The sequence below is a fragment of the Daphnia carinata genome, chromosome 6 (assembly GCF_022539665.2).
Source record: "Daphnia carinata strain CSIRO-1 chromosome 6, CSIRO_AGI_Dcar_HiC_V3, whole genome shotgun sequence".
In the NCBI taxonomy this organism is placed as follows: domain Eukaryota; kingdom Metazoa; phylum Arthropoda; class Branchiopoda; order Diplostraca; family Daphniidae; genus Daphnia; species Daphnia carinata.
In genome coordinates, this window is record NC_081336.1 from 7,437,306 (window position 1) to 7,457,007 (window position 19,702).

Here is a 19,702-nt window from a genome sequence, read left to right on the forward strand (position 1 = left end):
CAAGTGGCCGCAGCTGTCCGTGAACGAATGTGCTCGAAGATTCGTTCCCTTTGAAGATCACCTGATTCTTACACAGTGGCTTGAGTGACATATTTTTTAAGCCCTATGGGCTTCTGATTGTTATTATCCAATAGCCTTTTTTATTTTATTTTTTCTTGCAACGGTACTGGATTCACTATGGCCATCTGTCGGCTTTTTTTCAAAACCCAAGAATTAAGAATTACAATTAATTAAGAGATGTTCAGTTAAAATAGGTGCCAATTTTTTGCGTTATTTGTGTTCGTAGATAAAAAAAAAAAATATCATATGAAAATATTCAAAACTGTTTTTTTGCATTCTAGCTTAATTCTATTTCAATTATTCATAAACAATTGTACAGTAACATCACATTTTCAGACATGGCTAGGTTTTAGCAAAAGGAAAGTTCTATATTTAAAATATAAATATTTGTTTTTATTGTAGAGCCTGTTTCGAAAGTTCGCGAATTTCTTGCCATTTTTGCTCTAACGTACTAACGACGCAGTAGCAGTGTGGCACCCTTGCATGGTGTGTAATAAACGGAAGCCCTGTTACCAGCAAAACATTTGAGTATCGCTACATATTTTTTTTATTTTTAATACTGCTTTGTAGTAAAAAGGCAAAAAGCCAACAGTTAAGGCTATAGTCTGTTGCACTTCAGTTTACTTGACTGTTGATAATTGACAATTGACAGTTGACACTTGACACTTGATCGCGAGCACCTAGCATATATTGAGCCTTAGGTCCACTTCACACATCAAAGGCATTTACCAATACAAGTGGCGTGGAAGAATCGAAATCATAAAATTGTGATTTAAAAATTCAAAGTTTGAAAGTTTAGCGACCTTAGGGTTACAGTTTTTCTCTCGAATCTCGCCTGACAAAAATTTGTTCAACCATAAACACAATCGGACGTTTAAGTTAAATTGTAGCACGGAAAATCGTGGGAAACACCTACGTTAACTTGCTTTCATCTACATGCTAAGTGCAGAAAGGGTAGTTGCTCTTCACCTGCAGTGAAATCTCTTTTGCTTTCTGTTCAAAAAGCATAAAAAATAACATCTTGGATCTTTAAAATGGAGCAAGAAGTCCAAGCTCAAATTTTGTCTGGTGGAGAAGGGAACAACTCGAATGATTGTATTTCAAGTAAAGAAACATCTAGCAACAAGCCTCAACTAGCACAAAAAGAAGTGAGTAATAAGAAATTATTGAGTATTCAAGCTATATTCTTGTTATTTTTTCTAAAGTGATTTATTTTTGCAGTGTTCGTCAAAATATAAAAGTGTACAGTTTTTCTTACTGTTAATGTAAACTAATATGGCACAATGTTACCACTTAATTACATTTTAGGGATTAAATGGCTTATTGGGATCAACAGAAAATCTGAACTTTTCACATTTGTAGTGTATTTTTGGATGAAGAAATTTGCATAACTTTAATGTCATTAGAAACCACTGACTAGTTAACAGTAACCACCTTCATTATCAATTCTTTATCAAGTTTAATTATGTAATATAATAAAATCATAGCCACAGGTATGTTTCCAGATTCAAATTTTTAAGCTGCTTACTGATAAAATTGCTTAAGGCTCAAGAAAAAGAAATCTAAATTACAACAATATTTACTTTTTGCAACGAGTAGAAACCATTGGGGAAAAATAGAATCGTTCCTGTTATAATAATTCTTCACGATCATGACTACGTGGTTGCCCTTCGATGTGAATATTAGATCCTCGAAAAATAAAAGGAAGGAAAGAATTTTATTTTGTTTAGAAATCGCCAACACATTTCTGCGCAACAATTGGGTTTTTGGGATAAAATCAGTTTTCTTCTTCTATTGTTCTTCACATTCACTTTCTTATCATTTCAAGTAAATTTTTAAAAATTTATTGAATAGAAAAATCTGCCATTTTAAATTCAAATTAAAAAAAGGTTCCTTTGTGTGCCTTGTGTTCGGAATCATGGGAAGATCAGATGCCACTTGTAGAGTAATTGCATCGCTGTTAGAGGCGATATAAAAAAATATCGGCTAAAATATCGATTATCGTTGGTTTCTCGTAGCCGCTACCTTTATCCGTTTACGTCGTTTGGCGCTTTAACTCACGTTGCAAACTGTAGACTGCACTTTATACGCGTGGTTCGTGCTTATTGCATTTGAACATGTGTTTACAATCTTTCCCGGTTTCGTTTGATGTTTTGTCAAAGTCTCTTTTAAGCTAGAATATTAGTTCTTGTTCCATAATGTACAGTCCTTGTAATGAATCTGTATCATATGACCTCCAAGTGATAGATTTAATTGAGTCTTAGCGATCTTATATGTAAAATGAATGGGCATAGTGAAAAGTACACGTGCATCGAGTGCGGGAAATGTGTGTTCCACCAAGTCGATGGACGACAAGTTTGTTCAGAGTGCCTTACTGTTGTTCCCGTATGAAACGTTTCCCTCTTAAAGAATAGCTGGAACTGACTTTGTGATAACGACTGATTTCGTTTGTTTTCAGGATCACATTGAAGAAGAGTGCGATGAAATTGGACCAAGAAATCAGAGCATTTACACCCCATCACTGAAAAATCAGGCTACCAAAACTGCTAAGCAAACCAAACTTGCCGAAAGAAACAGTAAGCAACTATTGAGTCAAATGTATTTTATATTTTGTTTATATTTTGTTCTTAATCTAAATAATAGAGCTGATTCAAGAATGGTGTTTGTATGATGGTTTCAACTTCATCCTTATCAAGATGACAGATGCATTGATTAGGTGCGGAGCAAATCCCAAAATCAAACCATGTGTACACCAACTGTGGGCTGCATACTTGGCCAGAATTAACATTGCGTATTGTGAATCCCCTTCTTCAGCTCCAGTTAACAAAGAACAAGAGGAAGAAGCAATCATCAATGAGGAAGAATCAATATTGCCAAACTGGTTTTCTCAAACTACTGACCAAGGATCACAGGAAGGAAGTAAGAAAAATGATGAACCCAAGGATTTACTGTTTGCCCCCAAGAAAATGCAAGTACTTGTTGTTTTTAATGTGTAGGTAAAAATTAAATTCTTTTTTTTTTATTCCTAAAGGGCCATCACATGTAGGACCTACTATAGAAAGAAAGATTTGTTGGTCGACACCCCCGATGAGGTATTGTCAATGGCTGAAAAGCGCTTGAAAAGACGGAAAATCAAGGTACAACAAAAGGTTGTCCTGTCGAATTAAATTTAAATTACTCCATCATGCCATTTCAGAGTTCCTTCATGAAACTGGCGCTTAGCGGAGCAGACACAGACATAGAACTGGCGGAATCACTGAAGGAAGCTAAGGCTAATGCACAAAGGAGGACAAAGTAAACTCACGTAGTGTACGTTAAAATCAATTTTAACAAGTTTTTTTTTTTTTTTTTTTTTTTGTTTTTTTTTTTTTTTTTGTATGTAGCGTTTACCAATTACCTCGCATGTACACCATGAAACACGCAGTTCCTGAATGCTTTCCTGAAGGTGAACTTTATACTGATCTCCTTCGAGCGAAAAAAACGAAAGACTATACAGCCCCCAAAACAACTTATACCGATCCCGAATATATGACGCTGCATAAACTTTTGTCGTTCCTTCACGCCGCCCTTCTCATGAAAGGTGAAGTAATATGCTACGGCGACATAACAAGGTAACTTTTTTTCTGTTTCAGTTTATCGTTATTTTTTATTTCTACGCTCTACTTCACAACTTGTTTTCCGTGACAGATGGGTACGTGAAGGCCACATACCATTATACGCAGCTCATCGGCTTTTACCATCTACGATGCCACTTAGTAGGACGGATTCGTTGATATTGGGAGGTCTTTCAGCTAGTCGATCTGATGGGGCGCCAGCCTCGAGAATTTTTCGCCAAAATACAGCCCGGCTTTTAACAATATTAAATGTTCCGTTAGTGCCAAAGCCTCCAGCTTATTTGTTGGCATCTAAAGTCATACGTGATCTGCAGTTACCTGGTACGTGTTCCTAAGAACCAATTTTTAAAAAGGTATCTAATGTAAGGTTTTATTTTTTATTTGGGAGACAGATGAACTAATTGTATTTGTAAGACATTTTGATAAGCTTGTTTCACAAAATAATCTTGACGAATGGAAGCTGTCTCCATTTGGCAATAGGGTTGACCGTCAGAGCATTTACGCCGCCACCTTGGTAATAATATTTGGCAGGATTCATACAGAATAGTTTTTTTAGCTAAGTTTTTCTATGTGTTTTTTCTTTGTCTTAGGTTCTCGTCGCAATAAAGTTCGTCATGGGTCTAGATGGAACAACGGAGTACAAAATATCCGATTTCGCCGCAAAATACAACGAGTTACTGAAATTAAAACCGTCCTCCGGCTTCTCTCGTAGACAAGCCTCCGCGGAAAATGAAATTACCGTCGACGGAAGCCACCAGCGTTCCGACGGCAAACCCTTATTTGTGTGGAGAGAATGGGTTCGTTTCATCGAATACCGACGTGTCGCCATTGAACGCACTCATGTTCCTACTGCAATCCGGAAAGAACTATTGGACAGAATGGATCCTGAATACATCCTTCGTTATGCCGAAAACGAAGGTTTCTTGTTCTGCAATAGCAGTACTGAGGAGCCATCGGAAAAAGAAAAAGTCCTTTTATCTTTTATAGAGAAACTTTCTGAAAACTACCCAAAACCGTTCACGCCAACGAAAAGAATTCCGAGCTTTCATCCGTCTCTGCTGGGCAGCCATGGTTTGGCAGAGCAATTGATTGAATTCGACGAATCGAAGTATGGTCTACTTAAGCAAGATTTTTCCTCGTCATCGTTGGTGTTCGCACGGAATCCAAGAGTTTTAGCAAGCGCTCTTAAGAAGGCCAATCCTCCTCATAGTCTGAAAATACAGAAAGGTCCTGCCTATAAAGAGGCCAGATTAACGACGCCCTTTATCAACTCTCGTTGCGCAGTCCAGAAGAATGCATCGCGAACTCCATACAGCGAGACAAATCGTTACGGTTATAAAATGTTGGAGTTAAATCCAGAAATTGTACCTGTTCCCGCCATGTCTGACGAAGAAGGCGAAGATGATGACGACAATTTTACTCAGCCAGAGCCTAGTCTTCTACTATTCCAACCATCTTCTGTTTATTGGACAACCTCGGCTATAGCTAAACTTATGTCATTCAACGAATGGGATTTATTTTCTGCTGGGTTGCCGACCACATTTGTGTGGATGCTGAAGCTTATTTGCGAAAGCATTGAAGAAAGCCCAAGAGATTTTTATATTCCGTTTAATTATGTTGAGACTCTGATAATGTTTAGAAATACGGAGCTGAAACACACCCTTTCAGATTGTAAAACCATGAAACGCCGGCTGGTTGGGGCATTGAGGACAGACATTTAGCTGAAGAAATATTGTATCATAAGAGTATATGCTGTGTCGATCAGTCACCTCCCACGTTTGTGGTATTCACATATCAAAATTTTTCAACACAGAGCTGGAACTCACTCAATTCCGCCACTGTTCTAGCTAGTTGTATGTGCCAATCAGGTTGCTTGATGTTGCACTTCAGCGAGATGGAATACATGTTTCGGAAATTCTCAGCATCCGCATTATTACTAATGTAATTTTTCGAGAAAAAAAAGGTAATTATGATGAAAGAATGTTCGTTAAAACTTAATAACAATTACTTACGGTTTTTTAGCGCTTTTAGACAACTTGGTCAATTGCAGTAGCGTCGACTGTATCCTGGAGCACATCAGCGTCATACATTCTAATGTTTTAGGTTCGAGGCTAGGAGGATCGCCACCACTCTTAGATTCAACTAGTGCTGCCAGAGCTCCCTTTGTCGAAAGGTAACAATTCAGAATAGATTGCAGGATACGTATCTTGGAGACAACACCCGTCAGACCTGGAAACAATAATAATATCAAGAGGAGAATTGCACATTTAAAAAATTATGTGAATTTTACGTTTGAACTGGAACTCGTAAAGGCCAGCTTTCTCAAGTTGCAACCTTATGACTTCATCCCAATGTTCCAGTTGATTAAAGATTGTGTTTGCATTTGTATAGTGCTGCTCGGCGATCACTCGAACATTTCTCCCATTAATGATAGATTCGCCATCGCCATTCCTATTCACGATGATCGTGAATTATTGTAGAAAAGATGGAGATTGTTTTAAATACCGGTAAGTATCGTGATGGAGTGATGCCAAACGGTAATGGCAAGTCGCCGCGCGATATTGGAGCAATGGCAGACGTGAATCAGCTGTTTCACTCTCGCTTAAAGCGATACAATTCTCTAGCAGTTGAATGATCTCTGCTTCCACTTCTTCTCTCGACTAGATAGAACAAAGTTGAGGTAATTATTAAAATTTTGACAAACTAGATGTATAATTATTTACTTTAATGCTGAGTGGCGCAAAATCTTGTAACAAGGATGCCAGCGTAAAGAGAACGGTGGTGTAATCCCAAATAATAGCATCCCAAATTCCAGCATTTAGCTCACGACGTTCCAAAGCGTCCAACGCCTGTTTATAGCACTGCAACGCCTGTCAGATGGAAAACAATCAACAGATGGTAAAACAAACAAGCAAATTTATCGGTAAAATGGATTCACTTATTGTTTCTTACTTTAGAATAACATCTCCACTCAGCTAGACTGGCTTCTTTCTTCTCTGCAGGTGCCAGAGCACGTGCTTGAAGGCGATGTAACTTGGCCAAATTGCAGGAAAGGAGAGCTAAATTGACGTTATCTTTAACTGTGCGGAAGACAGACCTTCCTTCTTCGAGATGTTGCTGGCTGACTTGATACAATTCGACGAATTTGCGCTTCCAATCTGTGCCTCCTTCCTCCATCACAGCTAAAAGGCAATGAAGATAAGGTAAGCATGAAAAAGAAATCTCCAGCTCGCAAAATGCACTATAAATAATCACTTTAAATTTAGTTTTACCAGATGCTTTGCTCATAAAAAACACGCCCATTTCATTGCAAACATTTCCCAAACGTTTGGCGAAACTGAAGACGTCGGAAGGGCTGCCCGATTCCAATGCACCAAAAGAGGCAAGAGCCAGACGATAATGCTCTAAGCTGAACTGCAACGCTTCATGAAGGGACGTTGGATATTGGAAATAATCTTCTAACGTGTTTTCAAGCTGCAAATCTGTAAGCAACCGAAGAAGTTTTTCGTCGACTGAGTTCCGTTCCACCGACTGGGGCGGATTTGCTACTTCATTCCAGTGTTGCACCATAGAGAAGTACACGTCTCCAGCTAAACCTAGGGCATGGCTTTGAAGCGAGACGGAACTGGTCGAAATGCGAGGTACACAAGGCTGAGGTAAGCCTGGCAATGGCAAACCAGGGGGATCTAGATGAACCCATAATAATGCGGCCATTCTGAGATGTGATAGAATTTTTTCTGGTTGTGAGAGGCAATTTTTTCGCGTTTCTTCTGCAAGCGTTACGTGAGCCAAACGGCATTTTTCCATTAGAAGCTTCCAGTATTGCTGCTTCCACTCATTTTGTGGCTCTTTCGAAATCAACGAACCGCTGACGCCACTGGAGCAATACACCAAGATGTTATGTAAGTCAGCCAAGCACATATATGAAAAGCAATTTAGTTTAACTTACTCTAGAGCAGATTGCTTTAACGTCTGATATGGCATCGGGATTGGCTTCAGCGGGGAGGCCAACGAAGGCTCTTCTTCAGAAGGTTTTGCAGATTTCCCCCTTTAATGACCGGGAAATTCGGTACGTTAGTCATTGGTATTTGGCTTCAATGATTTGACTCACCGGTCACTAAGGAATTCAAGAGCTTCGACTGCGTGTTGAAGGGCAAAAGTGCAGCGTTGTTCCCAGTTGTCTCCGACGGTGGGTCTCACGTTTCTACGGACATTTTCTTCCTCTGCTCGGACCTGTTGCGGAGTGGACAGCGCTGCCACGTCAACGGATGCCCTACATGTGAGGACGGAAAGGTAAAGCTATGCGCTACGCTGATTATCATGGATGAAAGTTAATTACGAGAACTGATCTCCCGTTGGAGATTCCTCCCATTCATCTGCCCACTCTTCTTCCGCCTCTTCTGGATTCTCCTCAGTCTCAGGAACTTTCAACGACGTTGGCAAATAGACGTCAGATAAATAGTATAAGGCAGCTGTTGCGATCTAGGAAGAAAACCAACTCTTAAAATAGGAAAAGATAAACAGAACGAAAAATTATACCTGAGGATATTTCGTAGCATCCAATAACGAAAGGCAGTTCTTGAGCAAAGCTAACACGGTCCCTTGATGCCGTTTCCAATCGCTGGACATTTTTAAATTACGCGCCACTCTGCAAGCAAAACACATGCGTTAGGATCATGATTACATTACGTAATAATTTAGTTCAGGTTCAATATTTACTTGAAAAGCAACATAGCAACTGGTGTTGTAAACGGATTCTGATTGATATCTTCATTTAAATCGTTGCATAAAGAAGTAAGATCATAGAGCTTTACTATGTCGTCATCTTTCGCTGTTTCACGATCGAGACAAAAGAAATTACATAATTCAGTTAATCAAAAACCAAAAGAAAAAAAAAATACCTTTAAACAGCCAATAAGTGTGCCCTGCTTTTGTGGCTTTGGACTTGAGGAAAGACAAAATATTTTGCGCAACATCTTTGATGATGCCCGGCTTGAACTGCGATCCCGGCAGGCGCGGCAAATCGTCCGTTTTGATAAGCTCGTATTTTTGCACCAATCCACCCAAGTGGTAGCACATGACGACTTCAGGGACATTGCCTTTAAAACGAAAATTATTGTTATTAGTTATCGACCCTCGTGACACCCACAGGTAATTTATATTAGGATTATGTACACATTAAGTTATCCAGCCAATAGTCCAGCCCCGTTAGCACATTGATTGGTTTTGACATGTCTCTATTAAACAATTATTAATATTAATTTCATATGTTTGAACTATGTACTAGACTATTTTCCTACCGTAAGCGAAGAGAAAGGCAAGGATGAGTACCACCGCCAAAAATAGGCATGTCAGTGCCGATCAACATCCTCAAATCTTCAAACGTCCATATGATATTTTTTGAAAACTGAGGTAAGGTATTATCATGCACATTATTTTCTCCCTGTGCAGGATCTCCAAGGGGATCAGTTATAGACTAAAACAGAACACACAAATGTTGTCAAGTATTACAAAAAATCATATATTCAAGTATTACTTGAACTTGGTGATTTCTGTCGTTAACTTGAGTTTCAGTGTTCTGTGATTCGTTAAGTGCAATACTATGACAGAGAAACTTTGAAATAAGGTTTTGCTGCTGCAAATAATCACGGCTGTGTCGACTAGGTTTCTTTTCTGAGGCTTTTTGTTTTGCACGACAGGAAGCAAACATGTGTTCTAAATAGAATTTCTTGAGCCATCCCCATTCATTTTCAGCTGCTCTGAGCAGATGAGTGTGGATATCGAACTCATCAAGTAAAAGGGTATTTCCAACACGATGCACCATCATACTCACAGCTCCCTTGCTGTACGGTATTTTAAGGAGCTTCTTTATATTTTCTGCATCACTGACTACATCCACTTCGCCCATTGAATCTAAAAATGATGAAGCCATGTGAAAGCTGGCAAAATCATTTGATTTAGGATTTCTAGACACTGCTGGTCCCACGATTTTTTTTGGTTGGCTCAGCAACCAATTCGGTGGTGGTGTGTTCAAGTCAGTGTTGCTCTGCAATAAAGATAATTGTGCAGGGACACTGACTGTTGAATGCAAATCAACAGCAAACGATTTGATCCTCTTTCCTTCGTTTTCATATTCTGAATCTTTATTTAGCGATGGGCGATAAATATCAATTGTCAAATCGTTAGTAAGGTCACTATCCGTTGCCAACTCACTAGCCTTCTTCTCGTCCATTTCGCGCGATTTTACTATTTCAACTGTTTTAAATAAAGCATACTGAACTAGAAATTACCTCCCTATACTACACGTTCCTTCTCGTGGATTCTAGTACTTTCGAATACGAATCAAAACAAACGCCTCTTCTTGCTAGTATTTGATGTACCCCTTGGCTGTGGTTGTTTTGGTTATCAGAGACAGACAGACACTACAGAGAGTCAGTGATTACAGGCATTCGTCTCAGACGTCAGCAAGTTGAAACAGAAGTTTTATTGTTTGTTTACTGTACGAATACGTTCTATTGTTTTGGGGAGGAGGAAAACGGATCGGTCAAGAGTCATGACTGCAGAATACTAATGGAAATCATTTACTTTCTTTATTTTCAGGCCACCAGGGATGTTGTTTTCATTTGTTTCTATGAGTGAATTGCGCCGAGTCCAAGGCGGGGACTACGAACAGCGCAATCGCCCTGGAACTCCCCAGTTTTTTCAGTAACCTCTAAGAGAGGGAACTTCAGTGACTGAATACCACAACATCTCCACAGTCGGTAAACTCGTGTTGCATGGGCTGTGAAGGACAAACGCGTCGCCGATCTGTTTGTGCTATTGTTCCTGGATTGAATTCCATCATTATTAGCTGCACCTACGTCATGACTCATCACCATCGCCGTCAGCTGGACAGTTGAGGGGTTGGGGTAAGTGTATGCAAACTTATTCTGGGATTCACGTCCCTAATTTTTCCCTTCCAATTGTTTTCCGTATACATCAGCTGTGACGCTCATCAATTAGTCCGTCTGTATGCTAGGATCGTAGAAAGGGTTACAAGGCACGTAGGACAGTGTTGACGAGTTATGTTATCTAATTAAGAAACCTCTAACCACAACGTGATCGCAAAACAATGAAAAAAAAAAACTCTTCCAACAGCCTTCGGAGCATCCGGTTGTCATAGAATGCAGAGACTTTCAATCTTCCGATCTTATATGCAGTAGACACAACCATCTGGGGCGCAGGGCCATTAATAACGTCCAGTCTCGCGAACACAGATTCTAATCAAAGTGAGTAGTTGCGCGTCATATAAACGGCGTTTGCATGTTTCCTGCGACTCTAAAACGAAAAGCTTGAAATTGAGAAACCTCTCCGTGGACAGCCAAGCAGGAAAATGGGGCAAACAATTTAACTCGTGCCGGCGAAAATCAAGGTAATACAGAAAGTGCACAAGTTACGTCGGCATCAACCCCACCTCCCGATAATTCGGTTTCCTATTGATTGAACGAGGAAGTTGTCTTGTTAACAGTCATCATGCTGTGTTAGCTGAATAGACACGAAAAAGTAGCATGGGGGCCCAACTGAATCATGTAACTTGCGCTATATTTACGCCCCGCCGAGTCCAATCGACCTTTTCTACCTATTGATGTATGTGGTAGTAATCAAAATCGTCGGGGTGTTCTTTGTGAGACATTTATTTTTCAGGTTCGACGAACGACTGAAGTCGATACAGTTGATGTATTATGCAGTGAGACGGTGTATTGGGGAGCGAGAAACACGAGATGAGGACTAGGGCTTGTACTGAAGTGTGTATATCTTACAGCACCAAGTGGTGGAGAGCTCCGATTCCTGGAGAATACAGCACAAGCCAGAAGGAGGAGCAAGAAGAGTAGCTGTTAAGAGAGGAAAAATCAATACCAAACACGGGACTCTAACTCTAACCTAACGACCGAACGGCTAAAAATGGGGGAAAAAGAGCAAACCGGAGAGAGAGTAAAAACTAAAATAAAAGAAATCGCTCGGATCTACGCACATGTGGTATTTATAGAGAGCCTTTAAAAAAAAAAAAAAAAAAGTGGGGAACCCTGTATCAGGAGATGAAACCGAAAAAAAGTTTGAAAGGCAGAATGCTATTCATCTTGTGCGTGCGCATGGAATGAGTTGATGTTGCTGGATATACAGACGTGTAGCTGTAAAGAATGCTTGACGCTGCTTTTCGACCGCATCTTGTACACCCCCACATGCATTCATAACATTCCCGTCCGATCATTTCCACCGGTATCGATAGAGCACGTCATTTGTTGAATAGGGCTGATACGATCAGACTGTGCAGCGTTCATCAGTACGTGACCTATCGTCCGTATAATGGTAGTCGATTAAAAACAAATTAACTTGACGTGAGATTTCAAATAGCCCGCCATGTTTTTCCATGTCAATCGATTTTTTATGATTTTAAATGTCTTTTACTCTTTTGGAAAGAAACAGAGGGGAACATAAGCCGATTTTGAAGTGTAATTGCTATTCATGGCTTCGGACGGATTGAACTCTACAGGCGCCAGTGGAGTCAATAACGGAATGAATAGCCCTCGTATTCAAGTGAGCTTACCGACCAATTTAAAAATGCCACCGCGTTCACCGAGTCGTGAATCGGTTGCCACCGAAATGTCCGTCTCAAGCAGCTACCTGTCCGAATGCGGATGGCAGAACAAATTACCGGCACATCTGAGCTTCCTGAAAGCCGTCCCAGAAAACCAGCAATTATCAGCGTATCTAACACCGAATCGCGGCCCAAGTCCGATACCCGGCAGTGGTGGTGGACGCTTTCTTCGAGTGCCCGGCGCCTCTTCCGTCGGAGGGCGATCCATGGACGGTGGCCTTGGCATCGGTTGGTGGGAAGAGGAAACGGATCTCAACGTCATCAAAAGTTGCGCCGCCCTATCCAAAGCCCTCGGACTCCAAAAGAGTTTCAGCACCGGCGACATCGTCTCCCTCGACGACTCTGGATCGCCTGCCCACAACAATGGTATGTTATCCATTTTAGCAACTTTTCCGCCTACAACGTATGACCTAATTTCTATATCGACTACACACACGAGCGAAAGAAAAACCAAAAAAGAAAATGAGCTATCTTTTAGTTTGAAGGTGAATGTTTTCATATTTGTGCCACTGTACATAGACAATGGGCCAACATTGTGTTGTCGTGTAGGAACAACTTGGAGGACCGTTGTGCGCATAAACACAAAAGCCGGGGCTCAACGTCTGTGTATTACATGTTGGTTGAGAGCGAGACTGTAGGCAGACCACAGCCAAACAGCTTTATCGATCGCGTCTTGGAATAATTGTCAATCCAGTAGCGTCCGTGCTCACCGTCGACTGTCTCTATCACCTAGTCCGAATGAGGCCCCTCGGTTTTCTTAAAGCTTTTTGGCTTCTCTCTGGCCCTTCTTTTGTATTCCTACCTTGTTGTGTAGAAGCGAGCTACCCCCTTCGCATACTTTATTTTGTAGTGTTGTATGCCAGCATGTAGCCAGTGTTCCTCATCTTTTGCAAACGAGGCTGCACTCGACATGTTCGCACGGAGAAGATCCTGCCTTTGGGTCGTTTCCTCTGCATTTTTTGTAGCTAAAGCCAAAAGGGCTGGGTCGTCGGTCGAGACCCCGATAACATCAAAACAAAAGAGCCCATTTTATTATCGATTTCTACGGGAGAAAGTGTTTCGTTCCATTATTAAAAAATAGAGATCATTTTTTTTTTTTTTAAAGGAAAGAACGTGATATAGGACATTCTGAAATGATAATCACTCGGCAAATGGAAGCCGGTACTTTGGGTATATTTTTAAGCGGCTCAGTGGCTTTTGGTCAACGAGATTATGTCAACGATTCTGCTATGCCCAGCTGGGGATTAACAGGAGATAGAAAAACGATGCGGTGCTTGCATTGGCATCGAAAGGAAACAACAAAATGTACTTGTTCTAAGGAATCATAAATCTATTTCGATTTTAAAATACTATGGGAAACAGATGAAAAGCCTCATGTCAAAAGAAAAGGGTAAAGAAATTGCCGCATTTTGGTATTCAAAATACGACAAAAGCTCCTTTTTGCTTTCTTTGTTGTCTCTTTACGATGGACCAGCTTCATCCAACCTCCCTGTCCTCCCACTTTCGTTTTAGGCTTTGCATGGAGAAGACAGTTGTAGCCAGCACAATATTGATTCAGCGCCTGATGGCAGAAAAATTTCAATATGTGCGTGAAAACGGGAGGCAAAGCAATTTTAGCCAATCTTTCTTTCACACCGGGAGTTGTCATCTGTTCGTTCAATCTGAATCGGCCATTCCGACAGATATATATTTTTTTTCATCTCGAATCCATATTTTTAAACCTGGATTTAAATCTAGCTTATTACGTAGTTATCAATAGTACCATTGTAAATGTGAAACCATAGTGCGTGATTGAATTGTGAATTCTTAACGTGTTGCTAATGTTTGGTGTTACATCCAAAACGAATCACTAGGTGGAGCGTTGAGGGCGTGTGTGTCGGAAGTGGCCATGGGCGGGATTCAACAACAATACGAGCGAATGCATCCTGTTTTCGGAATGGGCTCCCGCTCTTTATCGACTTGGGTGGCGGTGGGAGATGGCGCAGCCATTCAGATCTCATCGCAGCTTCCCTCTCCCCAAGGCCGTCCCACTTCTGTTCACGTTGACGCCAGCAAAGCCGGTAGATTTTTCACTCAGCTTTTTTGCTAATAGGCTGGAAAAAAAAACAAATAATTGTACAACAAAACTATCGATTTTCGATATTTCCATGTCAACAGATGCGGCGGCTTTCTGCGGTGGAGTCACATTCACACCGGCCGACCTTATTCTCAATTTAAACAAGCGTGTGAGACAATGTTACATCCGACGGAGGCTCCTAACTACTTACAAAGCGCTGGAACGTTTGTCGCAAAGTCAATTTAACTTGGACCAGATTGCCGCCGTTGCCGAAGCTGCCGGCCAGGTAGATTCCGTGCAGTCGGAACTGTCACAACAGCAGCTTTTCGCTACCGGCGATGAAGCGTTGAGTGCCAAAGCCGGGCCTGGTGGCCATTCTTCCCCGCTGGATGCGACGTGGATCAAGAGCGCCCTTACTCTCAATGACGTCGAACGTGATCAGGGTCGGCCACTGTCCAAATATATGAGAAATATGATGATTTTCAACTGGCTACATACATTAGAGGACAGCCCAACTGAAATGCTCTAACCATGCATCAATCAACGAGCTAGAACGACGAATACCAACAAACAATGGTCAGGCCTCTTGGAAAAAAAGAAGAGAACTTCATTCCAGTTGGATGTAGAGATGGACGATGCGAGATCCTATTCCTCCTATTGCGACGGACAAATAAAACGAACATGACGGTATTTCATTCAGCGAATGATTTATTTTCATATACTGTATGTTGCACTTACTTGTGTGTCTACTTTTCCATTTCACGATTTCTTCTTCTTCTTTATAAACGAACCGCATTGTTCGATTAAAATATATATAACACTCATTTTCGGCTTTCAGGGCCTGTGGCTTATTCTACTACGATTTTATTGTCTGTATCTTTGTTTTTTTGACGTTATTTAATTTCTGTTTTCTAAATTCGAGCAGCAGCAGAAGTCGAAACAAGTCTGAAAAAGAAGTTAAACTTTAGGGTAAGAACGTGAAAGGACTGTCATTTCTGCGAATGCTCTTTAAAACGCTACTTGAAAATGATCTGCAAAATTACTCGACCAATACAAGCTGAGAATTCAAGTTTACCCTAAATGAGCTACACACTGCGCTCATGGCCGTTCTTTGGATTGTGAACATAAAGCTACGTACTAATCGTGAGTTTGAAATTCGGAATATGAAGGTTAACAAATAGTTATCGTTAAGAAAGCGTTTATCTCCTAATGTTCCGCAGCAAAGCTAGCTTGCAAAAGCTCTTCAAAACAGTTTGATGGCCCTGAAAAGGACCGTTTTGTTGCACAGATCGTAGTAGATGTCTAAGCGCGTTCACCACGGATACGACGGGCAAGTTGGATGTCCTTGGGCATGATGGTGACTCGCTTGGCGTGGATGGCGCACAAGTTGGTGTCTTCGAAAAGACCCACCAAGTAAGCCTCGCTGGCCTCCTGAAGGGCCATCACGGCCGAGCTCTGGAAACGCAAGTCGGTCTTGAAGTCCTGGGCGATTTCTCTGACCAGGCGCTGGAACGGCAACTTGCGGATCAGAAGCTCAGTCGATTTTTGGTAGCGACGGATCTCACGAAGAGCGACGGTACCGGGGCGGTAACGATGTGGCTTCTTGACACCACCAGTGGCTGGGGCAGATTTTCGAGCAGCTTTTGTGGCCAACTGTTTACGTGGAGCCTTACCACCAGTAGACTTGCGAGCGGTCTGCTTAGTACGAGCCATTTTCGAGGTGATGATTAACAGTGTAAAGCACATGGAAAATGTTGAAGTTATATAGGTTGTGTGGATGCTTAAAGCCTTGGCTCTTTGACGCTATTGGCCAGATCAGAAAGGGAGGGAAAAAGGAGTAGAACAACACAAAGCCTCTCGGTACATATGGGGTGGGGTAGAGTCCGTAGGGCAAAACTTGATGCTAGCCAATCAGAGTGGGGCTAGTGGGTTTATAACGAGGACACAAGCTGAATATTTCTCATTCAGTATTAATCAACACTCTGAAACACTCAAAATGACCGGACGCGGAAAGGGAGGTAAAGGATTGGGCAAAGGAGGCGCAAAACGCCATCGCAAAGTTTTGCGTGATAACATTCAAGGTATTACCAAACCTGCCATTCGCCGTCTTGCTCGTCGTGGAGGTGTCAAACGTATCTCTGGCTTGATCTACGAGGAAACTCGTGGTGTCTTGAAGGTTTTCCTTGAAAACGTCATCCGAGATGCCGTCACCTACACGGAACACGCCAAGAGAAAGACGGTCACCGCCATGGATGTCGTCTACGCTCTGAAACGCCAGGGCCGCACTCTGTACGGTTTCGGCGGTTAAATTTCATGAACTATTCCAGCACTTGTGTACCCATCGGCCCTTTTCAGGGCCACCATTTAAATGAAGAAGAGAGTGGGTTACTGCTTTTTAAATTTCACCAAGCTGAAATTGTAAATCAGATAAGTTTAAGAAATGTTCTCTTTCTGTTTTGCTGAAAACGTTCCATATCAATTGCTTAGGGGTTGTCTCTATTGACTGCTATATTGGTTTCCATGCATTTTCCGTGAACTAAACTCATAAATGAAGCACATCTGTCAGATGCAGGTAATAATGTAAACCCTTTCAAAAAGATCGATTACGTTGTTCTCGTCTCAGGGACCTTGGCCGAAATATGCGTCCATTTTTGCCTGGCTTGATGTTGCCACGAGGTATTCTTCAACATTGCAATCCTTTTGCTCTTATTTTAACTATCAATTACATTGTACACACACACACACACACACACAAACAATCTAGGATCCTTTGAAAATTGAGTAAATGGACGCCCCCACCAACGATTACTTTGAACGGATTTGCAAGCCCCGTTATCTATGGATAGAGTTACTTAAAAGTGTGATTCCCGCATAGACATCAAGTAGGCTCAAAGTTTACAAGGGAATGAACGCTTGAGAAAAAGCGGGCAAGGAGTTGTAAGCTGCAGTCGACTATGCAACTTTCTAGTTAATTTTGTATTGCCCTTTTGGCAACAAAGATCATAAGCTCATTATTTTTGTCTTTCAGTTTTCGTACCCTCTCCCCCTTCTCGAACTTTCTTTAGAATCATTGCCCTTGAACGTCCTTTGCATTGGTTTTTCATAACGCAACAGCTACTCTTACGAATACAACGCAAAAATGTGTTCTCCCCTGTCTGCAAGTTTTCCCTCGACAGCTTATGCCGTTTATTACCCTGCCTGTGATAAAGTTTCTTCCATCTGAGTGCAACATGTGCTACATTTTGCCGATTTTTTAAATCTTGTTTTACTGGACGACACGTGAACCCTTCTTAGTTCGGACAAGGCTCATGGTACATACATCTTAGCTAGGTAAGTGTTGAGGACAAGTGGCAGTGGGAAATACTGTTTTGTTCATTAGTTTTAATTTGTTGAAAGATTGTTACCATTTATAACATTGCGACCAATCTGCCCTCTACGCACCTTCTATACCAAGTCAAATGGTCACATGAAATTCGTAGCAAAAAAGAATTGGCAAACTTAACAGCGGACTGAAGCAAATTCTAGCTCTTAAACAGTTGGTGGCCCTGAAAAGGGCCGTTTGGTTTAAGAGGAGACCAAGCAGAGATGTCTACTTGGTGCTGGTGTACTTGGTGACGGCCTTGGTGCCTTCAGACACGGCGTGCTTGGCCAACTCACCGGGCAAAAGCAGACGGACGGCCGTCTGGATTTCCCGGGATGTGATGGTGGATCTCTTGTTGTAGTGAGCAAGACGGGAAGACTCTCCGGCGATGCGCTCGAAAATGTCGTTGACGAAGCTGTTCATGATCGTCATGGCTTTGGAGGAGATGCCAGTGTCGGGGTGGACCTGCTTCAACACTTTGTAGATGTAAATGGCGTAGCTCTCCTTCCTCTTGCGCTTCTTCTTCTTGTCTCCCTTAACAATGTTCTTCTGGGCCTTACCAGCCTTCTTCGCTGCTTTTCCACTAACTTTGGGGGGCATTTTCCTTACTACTTGATGAAAATTGGTGCCAATCGCCGTACTTGTAAAATTGTAGTAACACCCGTAGGTCTTTTGGTTGTATTTGTATCAGAAGTCAAACAGCCGTCTACCTGAAGGTAGCCAATTTCCTGTAGCTGGGACCAGTGAGGGTAGCAGATTAATGCAGATGTTTCAGTAGTTAAGACCCAATGGGGAGCTTTTCATTGGGAACAGAAGGCGTTGTAGCATATTCTATGCCAAACAAGTAGGAATGTTGAAGAAGAAGTTTGGCCATTGGCTAAAAAGATTTAGTGCCTTTTTCCATTTACCGTCCAACTGGGTATATAAAAGCAGTTTCAAGCTTACTATTATTAACAATTTCCTCTGTGTAGGAACTAGCTGATCTAACCAACATACTTGTCATGTCTGGTCGCGGCAAAGGTGGTAAAGTAAAGGGAAAGTCAAAGACCCGTTCAAGCAGGGCCGGACTCCAGTTCCCCGTCGGTCGTATCCATCGTATGCTCCGTAAAGGATCGTACGCTGAGCGTGTCGGTGCCGGTGCCCCCGTATATTTGGCTGCTGTCATGGAGTACTTGGCAGCTGAGGTACTTGAGTTGGCTGGAAACGCCGCTCGTGACAACGAGAAGACTCGTATCATCTCCCGTCACTTGTAATTAGTGGCCATCCGAAACGACGAAGAGTTGAACAAACTTCTCTCCGGAGTCCGGAGTTACCAATTACCATCGCTTAAGCTGGTGTTTTGCCCAACATCCAGGCCGTCTTGTTGCCCAAGAAGACCGACAAGCCCGCCAAGGCTTAATTCCTCCTTTACTTGTGTTGTTGATAAACGGCCCTTCTCAGGGCCACCACACACTGCAGAAACGACAATTTGCCACCGTCATTATTTGAAATCTAGTTTGCTAGATTCAAATGAGTGTAGAGTCTGACGTTGGTTTCGGTTTCGTAACGTTTGCGCGCATAGCTGTCCAGTACAGACGTTTGTTTCATACCAAAGTCTTAACGATCAACCACTCCAACATTAATATGAATTGGGAAATCCCGCACGGTATTACGTTTAGCCCGATCCTTTTCGACGAGTTGACCCACTCACCTTGCATGATTTTTTGCTTAGCCAGCTACTATTTTTAGTTCCCTTCATCCAACCAAAATTAGAAAAACACGCGAATTCTGGCATGAAATATAGTTACAAATTTTAAATCAAGAGATATTTTAGACATACTGGCTTCTTTTTTTACGATTATGGGCACGTTACCTGTGGCGTTCATAGCAGGATCTTTTTGAAACCATGCCGGTGTAGCAATAAACATGCTTATTATTTTTTTTTTTAAATAAGCCCGACCGAGAAAAGCCCGACATTTCTCGGTCGGGCTTTAAAA

At 41.7% G+C, this 19,702-nt stretch overlaps 7 protein-coding genes across 8 annotated transcripts; 4 read left to right on the plus strand and 3 right to left on the minus strand.

Annotated features, from left to right (window-relative positions):
• Positions 1-710: 710 nt before the first annotated feature.
• Positions 711-5,595, plus strand: LOC130702168 (TATA box-binding protein-associated factor RNA polymerase I subunit B-like). 2 transcript variants are annotated; one of them, XM_057523829.2, is made up of 9 exons: positions 711-1,208; positions 2,519-2,636; positions 2,704-3,028; positions 3,092-3,197; positions 3,257-3,354; positions 3,444-3,671; positions 3,748-3,995; positions 4,067-4,188; positions 4,265-5,595. In XM_057523829.2, the coding sequence occupies exons 1-9, from the start codon at positions 1,095-1,097 to the stop codon at positions 5,393-5,395; spliced, it is 2,490 nt and encodes an 829-aa protein (XP_057379812.1). In that variant the 5' UTR covers positions 711-1,094; the 3' UTR covers positions 5,396-5,595. The 2 variants fall into 2 exon arrangements, with proteins under 2 accessions (XP_057379812.1, XP_057379813.1); XM_057523830.2 differs by lacking the exon at positions 711-1,208 and adding an exon at positions 2,230-2,445.
• Positions 5,267-9,978, minus strand: LOC130702162 (erythroid differentiation-related factor 1-like). The gene is made up of 16 exons (XM_057523820.2): positions 9,211-9,978; positions 8,975-9,150; positions 8,850-8,911; positions 8,576-8,773; positions 8,394-8,505; positions 8,214-8,322; positions 8,014-8,156; positions 7,786-7,947; positions 7,624-7,722; positions 6,947-7,551; positions 6,627-6,856; positions 6,398-6,544; positions 6,180-6,334; positions 5,965-6,125; positions 5,687-5,903; positions 5,267-5,610 (listed from the first exon to the last, which is right to left on the minus strand). Exons 1-16 carry the CDS (start codon positions 9,904-9,906, stop codon positions 5,469-5,471), a joined length of 3,414 nt encoding a protein of 1,137 aa, XP_057379803.1. The 5' UTR covers positions 9,907-9,978; the 3' UTR covers positions 5,267-5,468.
• LOC130702185 (uncharacterized) lies at positions 8,715-15,434 on the plus strand. Its single transcript, XM_057523853.2, has 5 exons — positions 8,715-8,825; positions 10,275-10,582; positions 12,138-12,675; positions 14,163-14,369; positions 14,467-15,434. Exons 3-5 carry the CDS (start codon positions 12,177-12,179, stop codon positions 14,892-14,894), a joined length of 1,134 nt encoding a protein of 377 aa, XP_057379836.1. The 5' UTR covers positions 8,715-8,825; positions 10,275-10,582; positions 12,138-12,176; the 3' UTR covers positions 14,895-15,434.
• A 225-nt stretch (positions 15,435-15,659) lies between these two features.
• LOC130702213 (histone H3) lies at positions 15,660-16,084 on the minus strand. The gene has a single exon (XM_057523878.2). It carries the CDS (start codon positions 16,076-16,078, stop codon positions 15,668-15,670), a length of 411 nt encoding a protein of 136 aa, XP_057379861.1. The 5' UTR covers positions 16,079-16,084; the 3' UTR covers positions 15,660-15,667.
• Positions 16,085-16,352: 268 nt separating this feature from the next.
• Positions 16,353-16,675, plus strand: LOC130702209 (histone H4). Its single transcript, XM_057523873.2, has one exon. It carries the CDS (start codon positions 16,362-16,364, stop codon positions 16,671-16,673), a length of 312 nt encoding a protein of 103 aa, XP_057379856.1. The 5' UTR covers positions 16,353-16,361; the 3' UTR covers positions 16,674-16,675.
• A 1,247-nt stretch (positions 16,676-17,922) lies between these two features.
• Positions 17,923-18,326, minus strand: LOC130702204 (histone H2B.1/H2B.2-like). Its single transcript, XM_057523869.2, has one exon. The coding sequence runs from the start codon at positions 18,324-18,326 to the stop codon at positions 17,955-17,957; it is 372 nt and encodes a 123-aa protein (XP_057379852.1). The 3' UTR covers positions 17,923-17,954.
• Positions 18,327-18,576: 250 nt separating this feature from the next.
• On the plus strand, positions 18,577-18,979 carry LOC130702470 (histone H2A-beta, sperm-like). Its single transcript, XM_057524140.1, has 2 exons — positions 18,577-18,645; positions 18,698-18,979. The coding sequence occupies exons 1-2, from the start codon at positions 18,577-18,579 to the stop codon at positions 18,977-18,979; spliced, it is 351 nt and encodes a 116-aa protein (XP_057380123.1).
• The last annotated feature ends 723 nt before the right edge of the window (positions 18,980-19,702 follow it).

What these genes read in the sequence shown, in the direction of transcription:
- LOC130702204 (XM_057523869.2), bottom strand. Translation starts at nt 18,326, where the DNA reads ATGCCCCCCAAAGTTAGTGGAAAAGCAGCGAAGAAGGCTGGTAAGGCC.
- LOC130702209 (XM_057523873.2), top strand. Translation starts at nt 16,362, where the DNA reads ATGACCGGACGCGGAAAGGGAGGTAAAGGATTGGGCAAAGGAGGCGCA.
- LOC130702213 (XM_057523878.2), bottom strand. Translation starts at nt 16,078, where the DNA reads ATGGCTCGTACTAAGCAGACCGCTCGCAAGTCTACTGGTGGTAAGGCT.
- LOC130702168 (XM_057523829.2), top strand. Translation starts at nt 1,095, where the DNA reads ATGGAGCAAGAAGTCCAAGCTCAAATTTTGTCTGGTGGAGAAGGGAAC. An exon ending in TGCTACGGCGACATAACAAG is followed by an intron (nt 3,672 to 3,747) that starts GTAACTTTTTTT and finishes TTTCCGTGACAG; the next exon opens with ATGGGTACGTGAAGGCCACA. An exon ending in GCATTTACGCCGCCACCTTG is followed by an intron (nt 4,189 to 4,264) that starts GTAATAATATTT and finishes TCTTTGTCTTAG; the next exon opens with GTTCTCGTCGCAATAAAGTT.
- LOC130702162 (XM_057523820.2), bottom strand. Translation starts at nt 9,906, where the DNA reads ATGGACGAGAAGAAGGCTAGTGAGTTGGCAACGGATAGTGACCTTACT. An exon ending in TTGGCTGGATAACTTAATGT is followed by an intron (nt 8,774 to 8,849) that starts GTACATAATCCT and finishes TTCGTTTTAAAG; the next exon opens with GCAATGTCCCTGAAGTCGTC. An exon ending in CTCCATCACGATACTTACCG is followed by an intron (nt 6,126 to 6,179) that starts GTATTTAAAACA and finishes CATCGTGAATAG; the next exon opens with GAATGGCGATGGCGAATCTA.
- LOC130702470 (XM_057524140.1), top strand. Translation starts at nt 18,577, where the DNA reads ATGTTGAAGAAGAAGTTTGGCCATTGGCTAAAAAGATTTAGTGCCTTT. An exon ending in TCCATTTACCGTCCAACTGG is followed by an intron (nt 18,646 to 18,697) that starts GTATATAAAAGC and finishes TCCTCTGTGTAG; the next exon opens with GAACTAGCTGATCTAACCAA.
- LOC130702185 (XM_057523853.2), top strand. Translation starts at nt 12,177, where the DNA reads ATGGCTTCGGACGGATTGAACTCTACAGGCGCCAGTGGAGTCAATAAC. An exon ending in ATCGCCTGCCCACAACAATG is followed by an intron (nt 12,676 to 14,162) that starts GTATGTTATCCA and finishes ACGAATCACTAG; the next exon opens with GTGGAGCGTTGAGGGCGTGT. An exon ending in CGTTGACGCCAGCAAAGCCG is followed by an intron (nt 14,370 to 14,466) that starts GTAGATTTTTCA and finishes CCATGTCAACAG; the next exon opens with ATGCGGCGGCTTTCTGCGGT.